This window comes from Calliphora vicina, chromosome 4 (assembly GCF_958450345.1).
Source record: "Calliphora vicina chromosome 4, idCalVici1.1, whole genome shotgun sequence".
NCBI lineage: Eukaryota > Metazoa > Arthropoda > Insecta > Diptera > Calliphoridae > Calliphora > Calliphora vicina.
In genome coordinates, this window is record NC_088783.1 from 9,084,976 (window position 1) to 9,102,939 (window position 17,964).

General features: G+C 29.0%; 2 protein-coding genes across 4 annotated transcripts in view; both read left to right on the forward strand.

The window, feature by feature from the left end:
* Positions 1-215: 215 nt before the first annotated feature.
* LOC135957875 (uncharacterized) lies at positions 216-14,078 on the forward strand. Its single transcript, XM_065508701.1, has 2 exons — positions 216-461; positions 13,642-14,078. The coding sequence occupies exon 1, from the start codon at positions 225-227 to the stop codon at positions 345-347; it is 123 nt and encodes a 40-aa protein (XP_065364773.1). The 5' UTR covers positions 216-224; the 3' UTR covers positions 348-461; positions 13,642-14,078.
* A 102-nt stretch (positions 14,079-14,180) lies between these two features.
* The window catches only part of Tpst (tyrosylprotein sulfotransferase), a 238,895-nt gene continuing 235,111 nt past the window's right edge, over positions 14,181-17,964 (forward strand). For all 3 annotated transcript variants that reach the window (XM_065508689.1, XM_065508688.1, XM_065508687.1), the window contains exon 1: positions 14,181-15,217. In XM_065508689.1, the coding sequence (XP_065364761.1) occupies positions 15,041-15,217 (177 nt within the window). In that variant the 5' untranslated portion in view covers positions 14,181-15,040. The remainder of the gene's footprint in view (positions 15,218-17,964) is intronic.

Below are 17,964 nucleotides of genomic sequence, written 5' to 3' on the forward strand. Positions count from 1 at the left end.
TTCCGCAAGGTCAGAATCAATTTTAGACCTATGGTTTCATTACCCCACTTACACACCCTAATGTGTATATTTTTTAATTTATTTCTCCAATACAGGCGTTGAAATTATTAAGGCTAAATTGTCTTGTTGCACAGTGTAAATCTATTTTTAATTCTTTATAAATTACACCCCCAAAATTTACCCAATATTTCTAATCTGTTTTTTTGTTTGTTCTATTTACAGTTATGACGGACACTATCACCGAAAGTTGGTTGTATTATGTTTTTGTAGTCTTAATGCTAATACCTGTTTATATGCTGTTTAAACTTTTAAAGTTTTTCGGTTGGGAACTATTTGTGAACAATTAGCCAACAGCATTAAGTACCTTCATCCATAACAAAAACTACAACAAAATCAACAACAGCATCACATGTGTGCTGGCTCTTGCAAAAGCTTAAAAGGGGTAAAAAAACCAAAATAAGGTACATTCAACTATTTTGCATATTTTTGTTTTGTTGCTTTTTTTTTTCATTTTGTAAATTGTTTGTTTTATGTTCCTTTTTGGTTATTTTGTTGTTGTTTTTCCACATAGAAGGTCATAAATTGTTATTTTTACGCACTGTTAAACTTCCAAGCTTTTTGTTAATACATATTTTTCAGTTACAGTTCTTTTAATAGTCGTACAATTTTATTACATTTTTAACAGCATATTTGTGTTTTACTTTACTTTTATTTTATTACATTTGATGCTCTGCAAAATGTTTCACAATGTTGTTTTTTTTAATTCTATTTTGTGTAAATATTTCATTTGAAATATATATTGTTTGTACCTTTAAAAATTTATGCAAAACGTTAAAATGTTTAACATTTTTTTGGACTATTATATTTTTGTTTTTCTTTGTACATACATACATATGTATATATTTATGTAAACAAGCTCTTGAAGAATTTATTTAATCTACTTGTAGATGTTTTAAATTGGTTATAATGTAGCGTTTTTATGCGAAAACAAATACTTTATTCAATGGTAGTTACTTTCAAATGTAAGTAACGATTTAGAATTTCATTAATGTTGACCTTTCCGTTTTTCAATTGAGTTTGAATAATTTGTTGTTAAGAGCAATAAATTAAATTAAAACGTTATTATAGATCTTGGTTTTTTTTGTAGCGACCTTTGATCATAAAGAAATATACATATATACAGCGGAAACTCTCCTGTCAAAGACCTAACTCAGTTGTTGAAAATCAAAATTAAAATAAAGAAAAACAACACTCCCCAGATGTAAAAATCATTGTCGATGATTTATGTTGGACATGTTTTATATCAGGAATAGCTGGCCTTCTATTTTGCTTTAGGCTCAAAATGACCCCCCCGAGTGTAATAGCCATATAAAGTAAAGTAAGTACGCACATTTTTCTCGACACTCTTTTCAATCAGAATAACAACAAATGAACATAATTGACATTAAACATTATAACTGACATGCTTGATCAGGCAAAAACTCAAATAATACTTGGGTTAAACGTTTTAAGGAAAATCGCGTGTTAAGGCTTGATCTCACTCATTATTGTCTAGAATTCACTTGGAGTTGAAGTAACTTTTTCTACACCAGGGCTAGGCAGACACATGCAATCTTAATTTTTAAGGGAAACATTAAATCAAAGGAGGGAAAAATAGATTTCAAGAATCATACATCTTCATGAAACATTTCTTTCAGTGCAAATACAAGCAACAACCATCGACTCATCGTCATCGAATAAATGTCGAAGAATGAATGGTATCTGTGAGAGCAAGAGAAACAAAAGACACGGTGGCCATGTTATGAAACCACTGGTCTATATACGCAGAGAAAAAATATAGTTGGGCATGGTTACTGTAACCATTTCAATATTGTTACAAGTTTATTAACAATATTATAGTCACAGTAACTATTTACATGATTGTGGTAACCATAATATGGTTAATTTATGATTCACATGATTGTATCAACCATATGTATGGTTATAGTAAACAAATATATGTTTGTAAGCAGTACACATTACCTTAAGAGGAGCTTGTAAAGGTGAAATGGGAAATGATACATGCAATAGTATAATCTCAGTATTGCACTAAGACGTGTTTACTTTAAGCCATAGATAAGTTAAGAAACTTGGACTGAGATAAACCAGCCACAAGTAAGGGTAGAGTATTCAGTAATAACTCTCAAAGTAAAGTATTTAGTACACGCAAACCGGGAAAGTTATTTCCATGCAATAGCTGGATTCATCAGGAGATTATTTTTTGATCCACCCTAATGTAGTATATTTACTTGATTTTTCTTAGTTTTACTTCATTTTTCGAAAAGCATTACAAATGTCAATGTCAACGTGCTTCATAGCAAAACTTGAGATTACAAATTTTTGTTATTTATTATGATTTATTTTTTTTCCAACAATTTATGGCTTTCACTTAATATTTGTTTGCAAACGTATTGTTTAAAAGAAAAAAAGATTCAATGCCATTAATATTTCATAGAATCCTAATAGCGAATACTAGAATTCCAAAATGTCTCCAATACAAAATATATAAAAATTTCATAAAAAATATTTGCGTATTTTTTTTACATATCAATAAGTCTTAGAGGAGATAAGAGATAAAAAGGGATAAGTAGAGAAAAAAGGTTTATTAAAGTATTTCAGCTTAGTATTTACGCTTCAAATCGTTTTATTTGAAAATGAAAATATTTCTTTCTATACATAGACACAAGTAATATTTCATTCAATTTGCAAAATTGTGTATCTTTCTCAGTTTTGTATTTTTTTTGTTGTTATTTGTTTTAAAAAGGTGCCATCAAACAAGCAATATTTCATAATATTGTTTTATTTTTATTTATTAAGAACAACTACTCTGTAGCCATAAAAAAGAGCAAAAGTAAATAAAATTTGTTCTCTTTTCATATGATGGCTGGTTGGTTTTTATCGTTACCCTTCATCGATTTTGTTTTTTCGTTTCCTACTATCAAATTTATTTATTTATTTAATATTGTCTTTCATTGGTTCATTCTTTCTTTGTATCTTTTAGTTTTTTTTTTATACTTTTTTGATGTTTATACTTATTGTTGTTGGTGGTTTTCTGTTTTCCCCGGCATTTTAATGCTGCTTTAAACTCAACCATCCAACCAAACTAACCAACATTCTTGGAATTGTATGCGATAAATATAAAATACATACGAGGAAAGTTAGATAAAGTTTGATAGAATTTTTACGAGGATTACCTATGTTATGTAAAATAGAAGAAACATGGTCTTAATGACCTTAAGAATATTGTTGCTGTCAAATTCTTTTTTTTTTTAAAGTAGTATTTCTACTCCTTTTTTAAAAAAAAGTAGTATTTCTGCTCCTTCTTTTAAAAAAGTAGTATTTCTACTTCTTTTTTTTAAAAGTAGTATTTCTACTAATTTTTTTAAAAAAGTAGTATTTCTACTCCTTTTTTTGAAAAAGTAGTATTTCTACTCCTTTTTTTGAAAAAGTAGTATTTCTACTCCTTTTTTTGAAAAAGTAGTATTTCTACTCCTTTTTAGAAAAAGTAGTATTTCTACTCCTTTTTTAGAAAAAGTAGTATTTCTACTCCTTTTTTAAAAAAGTAGTATTTCTACTCTTTTTTTAAAAAAAGTAGTATTTCTACTCTTTTTTTAAAAAAAGTAGTATTTCTACTACTTTTTTTTAGAAAAGTTGTATTTCTACTCTTTTTAAAAAAAAGTAGTATTTCTACCCCTTTTTTAGAAAAAGTAGTATTTCTACTCCTTTTTTAAAAACGTAGTATTACTACTCTTTTTTTAAAAAAAGTAGTATTTCTACTACTTTTTTTTAGAAAAGTAGTATTTCTACTCTTTTAAAAAAAGTAGTATTTCTACTCCTTTTTTAGAAAAAATAGTATTTCTACTCCATTTTTAGAAAAAGTAGTATTTCTACACCTTTTTTTTAAAAAAGTTGTATTTCTACTCCTTTTTTTAAAAAAGGTAGTATTTCTACTCCTTTTTTTAAAAAAAGTAGTATTTCTACTCCTTCTTTTAAAAAGAGTAGTATTTCTACTTCTTTTTTAAAAAAGTAGTATTTCTACTCCTTTTTTTGAAAAAGTAGTATTTCTACTCCTTTTTTTGAAAAAGTAGTATTTCTACTCCTTTTCTTAAAAAAGGTAGTATTTCTACTTCTTTTTTAAAAAAAGTAGTATTTCTACTCCTTTTTTTAAAAAAAGTAGTATTTCTACTCCTTTTTTTAAAAAAAGTAGTATTTCTACTCCTTTTTTAAAAAAAAGTAGTATTTCTACTCCTTTTTTTTAAAAAAGTAGTATTTCTACTCCTTTTTTTAAAAAGAGTAGTATTTCTACTTCTTTTTTAAAAAAGTAGTATTTCTACTCCTTTTTTTTGTTTTTACTGCTTTTTTTAAAAAAAAAGTAGTATTTCTATTCCTTTTTTGAAAATCGGCTTTACGACCTAATGTAGTGTTTTAGGTTTCTAAAACCATCTCCACAAAATTTTCTTTCCAATGAAACCGGTTTGGAGCTAATCGGTTGGATGGTTTCAGAGTCTATAACATACATAGGTAAAAACATTTTTTGAATATAAAATTTTTTGGATCTAATTGAGATATTGAAAATGTTTATTACCATTTACAAAGATGTGAACAGTTGCCACCATCGCTACATCATTAATTTCAGGGTTTTTTTCAGATTTTTCTTTGATTTCCAAATTCTCCCTCGTATATCATGGAATGAATCTATCACTACATTCATCCAGATGTTACACTCCAAATGGCAAAGTCTTCTTGACAATAAATAAAATGTTCGGATGTGTTATTATTGGGTATTTTTATGAGTTGCTGTTGTTGTTTCTGTTGTTGTTATTATTATTGTTATCTATCTTTTGGTTTGGTTATTCGCCAAATATGACAACTGAAGCATGAAACTAAAAACCACGTATGGGATCTTTGACCCGAATGTTTAAATCTCTGAACAAATATTTACCCATTTTACCAATCATTCTTAAAAACAAACACAAATTCTCTCTCTCTCACACACACAGATTTGCCACAGATACATTCATGCAACCATCCATCCACCCACCTACCCATTATAAAATGCTGCTAAATGTATTTAAACTAAAATACAAACACATCGCCCTAACATTAACATGCATGACTATGTATGAGTGTGTGAGTGTGTTTGAGTTCGAATTTAAAATTGTATCTACAATCTAATAATTTAAAAGGATTTTTTTTTGGTTTTACAAATTTGTATGGCCCTCGTACAAACATTAAATGAATATTAAGTTAGAAAGGTAGTTTATAAATACAATATTTATTTAAATAAATATTTTAAATTCCTTGTGGGAAAAACAATTTCCAAACTATTTAACACAAACTCCCAATGTAACAAATATTTAGCAAATTATTCTCGGGCTGTTGTACATCAGTTGGTAGTTACTTCACTTTTAATTTCTCTTTGGCCACTTGTTTACATTTCTAGTGGGTCATCTCGTTTGCATTTCGAACGAATAAAATTTCATTCATTATATTTGGTCAACCAAAACAAATTATACCAAATTAATGTTGATAATATTGTTGATATTGATAATACGTTTTACAAATTATTACGTAGCATATACATACAATATGTATGTATGTATATTGAATAAATGCATATAAATAAATATTTACATTTCATATCAACTTTAAGCCATGATACAATGTTTTCAGTTTCATTCACAAAAATGAGCACAATTTAGCTATGATTTTGTTTTTTGTCAATTTGTTTTTCTCGTATGGCCTATAAATAGGATATACATATGTATGAATTTAAGGGAAAATATAGAATATAGAAAAAAAATTATTCGATTAATAATTGTCGATTAATTTAATTTTAATACAATTGGAAATGGTGTTCATATTATTAATATTTTTTCTAATTTTAAATATATTTCTTTAAATTATTCGAATAACTAGTGCGAATAATCGTGGACATTTTAGAAAATTAATCTATCACTTGAAAATCATAAACTTTTATTCGATTAAAATAAAACTCGAATAATTGACAGCCCTTATAATTACCAAATGTATTTTGCTGAAATCAAGGAATTTTTCTAACATTTTAAACAACTATTTGATGCTCATTTATTTATTTCAAATATAATTCAAATTAAAAACTAATAATCTAAATAATCGACTGGCACCATTCGTTTATTACAAATATGTATTACAAAAATTTATAAAGAAAACTGAGATTGGATAATTTGTTTGTATAAAGATAGTTACATTTTTGTACAGTTGTTTGTTTGCTATAGAAATTGGTGCCAGTTTTTTATAGAAAATATTGCGGATAACAATGTTTACTGTAGAAAATAGTGCGGATAACAATGTTTTCTATAGAAAATAGTGCGGATAACAATGTTTTCTATAGAAAATAGTGCGGATAACAATGTTTTCTATAGAAAATAGTGCGGATAACAATGTTTTCTATAGAAAATAGTGCGGATAACAATGTTTTCTATAGAAAATAGTGCGGATAACAATGTTTTCTATAGAAAATAGTGCGGATAACAATGTTTTCTATAGAAAATAGTGCGGATAACAATGTTTTCTATAGAAAATAGTGCGGATAACAATGTTTTCTATAGAAAATAGTGCGGATAACAATGTTTTCTATAGAAAATAGTGCGGATAACAATGTTTTCTATAGAAAATAGTGCGGATAACAATGTTTTCTATAGAAAATAGTGCGGATAACAATGTTTTCTATAGAAAATAGTGCGGATAACAATGTTTTCTATAGAAAATAGTGCGGATAACAATGTTTTCTATAGAAAATAGTGCGGATAACAATGTTTTCTATAGAAAATAGTGTGGATTAGGCATATAACTAGTTTTGGCGAAATTTTTGGCATACCACCACCTGATGCCCAATGTTGTATAAGTAATGAAAATCATTTTTTTAGGCCATTTGGAATCAAAAACATCACGCACCAACACCAATTTCTTAAATAAACCAAACTTTTTTTTCTCTGAAAAATTATATAAATAATTTCATAATTTTTTTTGCAAGTGTGTAGGATACTTCCCTTATTTAAAAATTAGCTTTTGAAGTATGTCCGCAGTTTTCATAATAAAATATATTGTATTTCAAAATAATTGAAAATATTTCATGAAAAACTTTTTTGCGTTTGTTGCGTGAACTTTTTTAACAACCGCGAAAAATATTTTTTTATATTTTTTAATGCTCCATTCGACTATGCTATATCATTCCGTTTGTAATTTCTACATTTTTCATTTCCGACCCTATAAAGTATATATATTCTGGATCCTTATAGATAGCGGAGTCGATTAAGCCATGTCCATCTGTCTGTCTGTCCGTCTGTTAGTTGAAATCAATTTTCTGAAGACCCCAGATATCTTCAATAATTCTGTCAGACATGCTTTCGAGAAGTTTGCTATTTAAAATCAGCAAAATCCGTCCATAAATAACGAAAATATAAGTTGGACCTACAATGGGTCAAAATCAGGAAAAATATTTTTTGACCCGAATTTTTTTTTCATCAAAATTTTTTTTTCCAAAAAAAAATTAATAATTTTTTTTTAAAAAAATTTGAAAAAAATTAAAAAACAATTTCGAAAAAAAAAATTTTTAAAAAAAATTTAATTTTGTTTACCTCAAAATATTTAAAAAAAATTATTATAGCTCTCTTACTTGTTTAATTTTTATACCCTACACCACCATAGTGGGGAGGGTATAATGCGTTTGTGCAGATGTGTGCAACGCCCAAAAATATCTAACACCCACCTTAAAGTATACCGATCGACTTAGAATCACTTTCTGAGTCGATTAAACGATGTCCGTCCGTCTGGCTGGCTGGTTGGTTGGCTGTTCATGTAAACCTTGTGCGCAGAGTACAGGTCGCAATTTTGAAGATATTTCGATAAAATTTGGTACATATAATTTTTTCGGCACAAGAACGAAGCCTATTGAAACTGGCTAAAATCGGTGCATTATTTCACCTAGCCCCCATACAAATGTCCTCTCGAAATTGGACTTTATCGGTCATAAATGTTTAATTAGAAATGTATCTCCACAAATTGCGCTCCAAATAAGTTTTATATATACAAAATTCATGTCACCAAATTTTGTTACGATCGGTCGATAATTAGTCATATCTCCCATATAGACCCGCTTCCGAAAATCACTTTAACGTGCTTAAATCACTTAATAATGTTGGTATATACACAAAATTCAACATAAATTACTTTCATATAGACATAAATTATCACATTACCTAATTTTATGGTGATCGGTCCATAATTGGTCATAGCTCCCATATAAGGCCCATTTCCGAAAATCACTCACGAATATTAATTATTGGTATTTTAAAAGAAAAATATTTTTACTCATTTACTTGGTGTAGGGTATTATATGGTCGGGCTTGACCGACCATACTTTCTTACTTGTTTTTTTTTTCTTTACAAACCATCTCCTGAAAATTTCGAAACGAATAAAAAAAAATCAGCCAAATAGCTCCAGCCGTTCTCACGTGATGACATTGCATACATATATGGACCATTTCATTTTTGTATATATAGATAGATAGGTATGTCAAATTTATCTTTAATAAATAATGTATATATCACTGTTTCTGTACGGATGTCTATGTTTTCTATAGAAAATACTAAAAATGTTAATGTTTTCTGTATTAGATTAGTACTTATGATATTTGCACAAAATCAGTGGTTATTACTTTTCTCTCCTTTTCACAATTAATGCTCTCAATTTAAGCTTCAATTGAATGAATGAAATCAGTACTTATAAATTGATTGCCAATGCTATGTCAATTCAAATGAAAAACAGAATTGATTAACTATTTCGATTAAGTCGAATAATGAGCTTATTTAAATAATTTCGTATCGTAATGATGGTAGTCATTCTAGTGTTTATACGTGTAAGGAAAATCATTTATTATGTGTTAACTTGGTAAAACTTAATCGGCATTTTAGCCATAACATTTTTATTTGCCAGTTTTGTTTATATGAATGTATGTATTTATGTTGTTAGTGTGGTGGGAAACAAACTGTTTACATTCACTTATACATAAATTACCTACACTTATTCACTTACTAATACACACATCTTGTACACATGCATGCAAACATATAAATTACAACCCAGCAGTTGTGAGCGTCAGTTCCGAAATAGTAATTTGACCCATCATTGATTTTAGGACTTGTTTCAGAATTGGTTACGTGACTAGTTATTTGAACATGAGCGTGTCAAAGGCAGAAGCCAATTGACGCTGGATAAATTAAAAAAGTAATCTCCGCATTACAAAATGGTTTGTTATTGACAATATACTTTAAAGTGACTACAATCTGCATTACTTAGAGACACTAAAGTGACGACTGACTTAACGCTAGATTACCTGGGATGTTTAAAGTAACCAATTGACATAATATACTGTACATACGTATCCAATGACCCAAAAATTTGACTGGGATTTGACTCTACCACACACGTACATTTGGTTGATAGTGTATTATTTGTTTGGAAAGTTCAAATTGTACATAAATAAATGGACGTTTGGTCGGATTTTACATTTAACTAACATTCATACATATGAACATATTCAGTTGTATCTGTGTACGCAGTAGTCGTATTATCACTAGAACACATTTATTTATTTATTTATCCATGGTAACTAATGTGAAATCAATAGTGTTGTTTACTAATGTTAAATTCGACTCAATGAACTTTAACAATAATTTTATTTACCAGAAAAAGGCAATATTTCTTTTTCAAATCATTGGCATGAAAAAGAATAATGCTGTTTTTGAGATATCTCAACCATTTTAACGATGTCTTAAAAAGAAAAACTTATTTTTTTTTGTTGTTTAACAAAGAAAGAATAAATTTTGTTTTTATATTACAAGATATGGTGTTGTAGGGCAGTGACAGCAATTTATTAAAAATTGTAAATTCTATGATTTAAATAGTATACTATTTAGTATAAAGTTGGCTTACATTTGTAATCCTTAGATTTGATTGATGCTAAAAAGCGGATTAATACTCGTTCAGCATGACTATGGTTGATTTTCATTGCTGTAAATTGATAACTAAACATTTTTTATGCCTTTTACAAACAAATTTTTTATATATGACAAGTGAACCAACTTTTGAAATCGATATCTTCCGGCATCATTTTGGAAAAAAAGTTCGATTTTGCCGAAAAAAAGTCAATAATTGTATGACTTCAGTTACAAAATATTTATTTTGATAGAAATCCCACTCGCACTCAATAAAGAAACAAATAGGTCTTAAAGGAAAAGACCTTAAAGGAAAAAAGGTCCCATTTTGGAAAAAAGTTCGATTTTGCCAAAAAAAAGTCAAAGTCTTGAGTTACAAAATATTTATTTTGATAGGTATCCCACTCGCATCCCACTAAGCGACTAAAAGCCTGTTAAAGGAATGTAAAAAAGCTTTCATTTGAGCAAAAACAGTTTAAAAAAAGGCCCATTTTGAAGAAAAGTTAGAAGCAAAAAAAAGAAGTTAAAGCTAAACAAAAGTCAAACATTTTAGGTCTTAAATTACAAATTATTTATTTTGATAGGCCCATGTGCGCACTATTTTCTATAGAAAACATTGTTATCCGCACTATTTTCTATAGAAATCATTATTATCCGCACTTTTTTAAAGAAAACATTGTTATCCGCACTATTTTCTATGGAAAACATTGTTATCCGCACTATTTTCTATGGAAAACATTGTCATCCGCACTATTTTATATGGAAAACATTGTTATCCGCACTATTTTCTATAGAAAACATTGTTATCCGCACTATTTTCTATAGAAAACATTGTTATCTGCACTATTTTCTATGGAAAAACATTGGTATCCGTACTATTTTCTTTATAAAATCATTGTTATCCGCATTTTTTTTAAAGTAAACATAGTTATCCGGACTGTTTTAAAGAATACTGTTATCCGCACTATTTTCTATAGAAAACATTATTATCCGCACTATTTTCTATAGAAATCATTGTTATCCGCACTATTTTCTATGGAAGACACTGTTATCCGCACTATTTTGTATAGAAAACATTATTATCCGTACTATTTTCTATAGAAAGCATTATTATCCGCACTATTTTCTTAGAAAATATTATTAACCGCACTAATTTCTATAGAAAACATTATTATCCGCACTATTTTCTATAGAAAACTTTGTTACCTGCACTATTTTCTATGGAACATATTGTTATAAGCACTATTTTCTATGGAAAGCATTGTAATCTGCACTATTTTCTATAGAAAACTATGTTATCCGCACTATTTTCTATGGAAAATATTCTCTTCCGCACTATTTTATATAGAGAACTTTATTATCAGCACTATTTTTATAGAAAACATTGTTATCCGCACTATTTTCTATAGAAAACATTATTACCCGCACTATTTTCTATAGAAAGCATTATTGCCCGCACTATTTTCTTAGAAAATATTATTATCCGCACTAGTTTCTATAGAAAACATTATTATCCGCACTATTTTCTATAGAAAACATTATTATCCGCACTATTTTGTATAGAAAACATTATTATCCGCACTATTTTGTATAGAAAACATTATTATCCGCACTATTTTCTATAGAAAGCATTATTATCCGCACTATTTTCTATAGAAAACATTATTATCCGCACTATTTTCTATAGAAAACATTGTTATCCGCACTATTTTCTATAGAAATCATTATTATCCGCACTTTTTTAAAGAAAACATTGTTATCCGCACTATTTTCTATGGAAAACATTGTTATCCGCACTATTTTCTATGGAAAACATTGTCATCCGCACTATTTTATATGGAAAACATTGTTATCCGCACTATTTTCTATAGAAAACATTGTTATCCGCACTATTTTCTATAGAAAACATTGTTATCTGCACTATTTTCTATGGAAAAACATTGGTATCCGTACTATTTTCTTTATAAAATCATTGTTATCCGCATTTTTTTTAAAGTAAACATAGTTATCCGGACTGTTTTAAAGAATACTGTTATCCGCACTATTTTCTATAGAAAACATTATTATCCGCACTATTTTCTATAGAAATCATTGTTATCCGCACTATTTTCTATGGAAGACACTGTTATCCGCACTATTTTGTATAGAAAACATTATTATCCGTACTATTTTCTATAGAAAGCATTATTATCCGCACTATTTTCTTAGAAAATATTATTAACCGCACTAATTTCTATAGAAAACATTATTATCCGCACTATTTTCTATAGAAAACTTTGTTACCTGCACTATTTTCTATGGAACATATTGTTATAAGCACTATTTTCTATGGAAAGCATTGTAATCTGCACTATTTTCTATAGAAAACTATGTTATCCGCACTATTTTCTATGGAAAATATTCTCTTCCGCACTATTTTATATAGAGAACTTTATTATCAGCACTATTTTTATAGAAAACATTGTTATCCGCACTATTTTCTATAGAAAACATTATTACCCGCACTATTTTCTATAGAAAGCATTATTGCCCGCACTATTTTCTTAGAAAATATTATTATCCGCACTAGTTTCTATAGAAAACATTATTATCCGCACTATTTTCTATAGAAAACATTATTATCCGCACTATTTTGTATAGAAAACATTATTATCCGCACTATTTTGTATAGAAAACATTATTATCCGCACTATTTTCTATAGAAAGCATTATTATCCGCACTATTTTCTATAGAAAACATTATTATCCGCACTATTTTCTATAGAAAACATTGTTATCCGCACTATTTTGTATAGAAAACATTATTATCCACACTATTTTCTATAGAAAGCATTATTATCCGCACTATTTTCTATAGAAAGCATTATTATCCGCACTATTTTCTTAGAAAACATTATTATCCGCTCTAGTTTCTATAGAAAACATTATTATCCGCACTATTTTCTATTGAAAGCATTATTATCCGCACTACTTTCTATAGAAAACATTGTTATCCGCACTATTTTGTATAGAAAACATTATTATCCGCTCTATTTTCTATAGAAAACTTTATTATCCGCACTATTTTCTGTAGAAAGCATTATTATCCGCACTAGTTTCTATAGAAAACATTATTATCCGCACTATTTTCTATAGAAAACATTATTATCCGCACTATTTTCTATAGAAAGCATATTATCCGCACTATTTTCTATGGAAGACATTGTTATCCGCACTATTTTCTATAGAAAACATTGTTATCCGCACTAGTTTCTATAGAAAACATTATTATCCGCACTATTTTCTATAGAAAACATTATTATCCGCACTATTTTCTATAGAAAACATTGTTATCCCCACTATTTTCTATGGAAGACATTGTTATCCGCACTATTTTCAATAGAAAACATTGTTATACGTACTATTTTCAATATTTTTTTATAGGGATTCTTGATATTCGCATTATTTTCTATACACCCGCAATTTGCTATTGAAAACTTGCACATCCATATTAATGTTAAAGTATTTGTTAAACCTGGCCTTAACTGTCACATTAAACAACCCTAAATATCTTATATTACATCTTTATAACTTTTTTTTTCCTATTTCTAATAAATTTTTCGTTTTTGTTTTTTTTTATTGCAGATTTCACCACTACATAACAAATAGGAAAAGCATAGCTCAAGGACTACTGCACTACTACTCACAGGACAACATCATAAAAAAAGAGAAGAAAGCAAAACTTGGTAGAATTTATGAGTGGCATACCAAAAAAACTTATAATAACTAGCGAACCCTTTTTAGTTGTTTTTGTTGTTGGCATTTAAAACACAAAAAATTCGATAGCTAAAAAGCAAAAAAACAAAACAACCAAAAAAAAGTGACATCAAAACTGACGGAAACTTTTTTGGGTAAAGGAACAAGTAATACCACAACAAAGTCATCGCCATCATCATTATTATTATAATCACCAAAAAAATATAACAACAGCAGCAGTAGCTGAAGTAGCAACAAGAGAAAGAAGCACCTTATTTTTTGTTCTCTTATTTATGTTTGCCTTTAAGGATCCTATTACAAATTAACAACAACCAGAACAGAACCATCGACAACCAAGAGAGCGAGAGAAGCAGTCATAAGTGCTTTCCTATTACAACATCAACCTACTATCAAGCACCCCCCTCCCCCTACCAAAATAATGTATTACTTTTGTTAATATATTTTACTTCAACTAAAGTATGATAAAATCATCATGGCACTAATAACAAAATCCCCGTCATCATCACCATCCTCATCATCAACAATATCGTCGTCATAGTCACTGCCTCTTCAGAGCTAGAAAAACAAACATATGTGTAATAATTGTAGGGCTAAAGAAGAGTCCTGTTTCTCACAACCTACACCCTCCCTCCCCCTATCTGTGGCGGAAAGTTACTGATTAAGCACAAAAATAATAACAAGACATAATAAGAAGACATACAAAGGATAATAAAACCTAAAACTATTAAAAATAAAAGCTTAAGGAATAAAAAAAAACCACCAACAAACAAGTTGAAGAAAACAACTAAGACTATAGAAAACACCCATAAAAAGCAAGATTTAATGAAGACAAAGTCTATTTTAAACATCATTCTCAATATTGCTGCTAATAATAAGAAGACATACAATAAATTAAATGTGGTGGCACATAAATACAACACACAAACATTTGTAAATACAGATATAAACATAACTACATACATACACATATATGTATGTATTTATTTATATAATATTAGAAAACATCAGCTGTAGTCCGCTTTTAGTTAAAGCTAGAACTCTCTCATTCATTTAAGTTATTTCCTCTTAAAACACAATTTGTAGAACGTGCGTGCGTGTATAATTTCTATTTCTATTTTAATTTTTAATTAAAATTTCAAAACACCAAACGTACACAAACAACTACAATACAATAACACTAATAATAAAACAAAACATAAAAATTATAACAAAAAAAAAATTAAAGAAACTTATATTGAAACCCCACATAAAATCGAAAATAATCATCATGCGTCTGCCTTATCGCAATAAAAAGACCACCCTTTGGGTCATGTTTGCTATTGTTGTTGTCACAATGTTTTTATTTAAATTTACGGAATTACGTCCAATGTGTTTCTTCAGGGACGAATCATCATCAGGAGCCTCAGCCGCTGGTCAATCAGCCATGATGGTTCGAGGAGATGAGGTAAGTTTTAAACTACTTATATGCACATTTAGTTAAAATAAAAATAACTTAAGTATTTAATGCAAATTAAAACAAGTAAGAAAATATGGTCGGTCAAGTCCGACCATATAATACCCTACACTAAGTAAAAGAGCAAAAACATTTTTCTTTTAAAATTTCAATAATTTCTATTTTTGAGTGATTTTCGGAAGTGGGGTTATATGGGAGCTATGACCAATTATGGACCGATCACCATGAAATTAGGTCTTGTGATTTGTGTCTATATTAAAGTTAACTATGTTAAATTTTGTGTGTATACCACTATTTTTAAGCGATTTACGCACGTTAAAGTGATTTTCGGAAGCGGGTCTCTATGGGAGCTATGACTAATTATGGACCGATCGTAACAAATTTTGGTGACATGAATTTTGTATATATAAAAGTTATTTGGAGCGGAATTTGTGGAGATACATGTATAAATTAAACATTTATGACCGATAAAGTCCAATTTCGGGAGGACATTTGTATGGGGGCTAGGTGAAATAATGGACCGATTTCAGACAGAGTCAATAGGCATAGTTCTTGGGCCGAAGAAATTATATGTACCAAATTTTATCGAAATATCTTCAAAATTGCGACCTGTACTCTGCGCACAAAGTTTACATGGACAGCAAGCCAGCCAACGAAACGGACGGACATCGTTTAATCGACTCAGAAAGTGATTTTAAGTCGATAGGTGGGTGTTAGACTAATATTTTTGGGCGTTACAAACATCTGCACAAACGCATAATACCCTCTCCACTATGGTGGTGTAGGGTATAAATACATACACATCTGCTCAAAATAATAGATACACCTAATTGGAAAAAATTTAAATGGCGGTAACATTGAAAATTTCCTCGCAAGCGTTAAGAATACATCATATTATTAAAATTTCTATCTGGCAATGTCATGTCAGTCAAAAATCTGGCAACTATTTGCTTTCATGTTGATTTTTAAAAACGAATTTATTTGAATTACAAAAAATTATTTGCTCATAAAAATAGATACACATCAGTAATTTGTAATTTGTTTATATACAATTTTTTTTTTGTGCAATTTTTTGTTCCTATTTACGTGAAACAGTAAGTATAATTTAAATTTTAGCAACAATTTTATAAAAAATAGGACTCTTTTGAAGAAAATGGGACGAAATCATCATTGTACCGAAGATGAGAAAAAAATTGTTCAAACGATGAGAAATCAAGGAAAATCATTACGGGAAATAGCAAAGAGCATAGGAAGATCTTTACATTTTGTCCAAAATGCTTTATCTAAAAAACAAAAAAGAGAAACTCGCGGTAGACCAAAGAAAACCAGTCCAGAAACAGATAGGCGGATCGTCCTTATGGTTAAAAAAGACCCTTTCATATCATCGAAAGCTATTTCTGCGGAGCTATGTAACGAAATCAGTCCACAAACAGTTCGTCGTCGTCTTTTACAAGCTAAATTGCCGGGAAGAATTGCCAGAAAAGTGCCACTAATGCGCCAAAAAAATATCAAGACAAGATTAGAATTTGCTAAAGAGCACTTACAATGGTCCGGGTGTGAAGGCGAAAAAAAATGGAGAAATATTTTATGGAGCGACGAAACAAAAATAAATTTGTTTGGAAACGACTGCCAAAGAAATGTACGCCGACCAAAAGGAAAAGAATTCCACGTTAAATTTACAAAAAAGACGGTAAAACATGGCGGGGGAAACATAATGGTTTGGGGTTGCTTTTCATGGAATGGTGTTGGTCCGATATTCCGAATAGAAGATACCATGAATGCTAGTGGGTATAGAGACATATTGGAAAACGTAATGCTTCCATATGCATCGGAAAATATGCCATTAATATGGACATTCCAGCAGGACAACGACCCAAAACATAGTTCAAGATTAGTTAAAAACTGGTTCTTGGAGAACAACGTACCTGTTTTAAGCTGGCCCAGCCAATCCCCTGATTTAAACCCAATAGAAAACTTGTGGAGTGAATTAAAGATAAGGCTTTCGAAGGAAGTTTTCAAAAATAAAGACGATTTATGGGAGAAAACGCAAAAATATGGTACGAGATTCCATTGGAGAAGTGTCAGAACTTGATATCCAGTATGCCCAGAAGAGTGGAGAAAGTTTTACAAAACAAAGGTGGATATACTGGATACTAGCTTTACTTTAATAATAAACTAATTTTTTTAAGATAAAATTTATTAGCTTTTGTTTAATAAGAATTTTTAAAAATGTATCTATTATTATGAGCACCAAATTTTTCGAAATTTAATAAATTTAATTTACTTTATAATATTTATTATTAATTATGAAATATTTTGTTTTTGTTTTTTACTCTCCTTTTAACTATAAATAAAAATCGACTGAATTTTTTTTATAATTTTACAATATACCATTATTTTTTTTCGTTTTTAAAAAATAAATTTTGGTGTATCTATTATTTTGAGCAGATGTGTATATTGGTTTGAATTTATGAGCAAAAACACTTTTTTTGAGTTGGGAAATGAAGAGGGATTTAATGAGCATGAAAAATGGACAACATCGGTCAATGATTTTACCTATACCCCCGGAATACTGTTATTTGGTGTATAAAAAATGCGGGACTTACAAGATATGCGTTTTTTTTTTCTTTACAAATTTCGAATTTTGTGCCAACAAAGCGGGAAGCTTTGCTTTACTTCTTTAATTTGAAAAAAGTGGCGTTGAAGCACACCAATCACACCGAGAGATGGTTTGTGTA

Coding starts and splice junctions, on each gene's coding strand:
- LOC135957875 (XM_065508701.1), top strand. CDS start 225: ATGACGGACACTATCACCGAAAGTTGGTTGTATTATGTTTTTGTAGTC.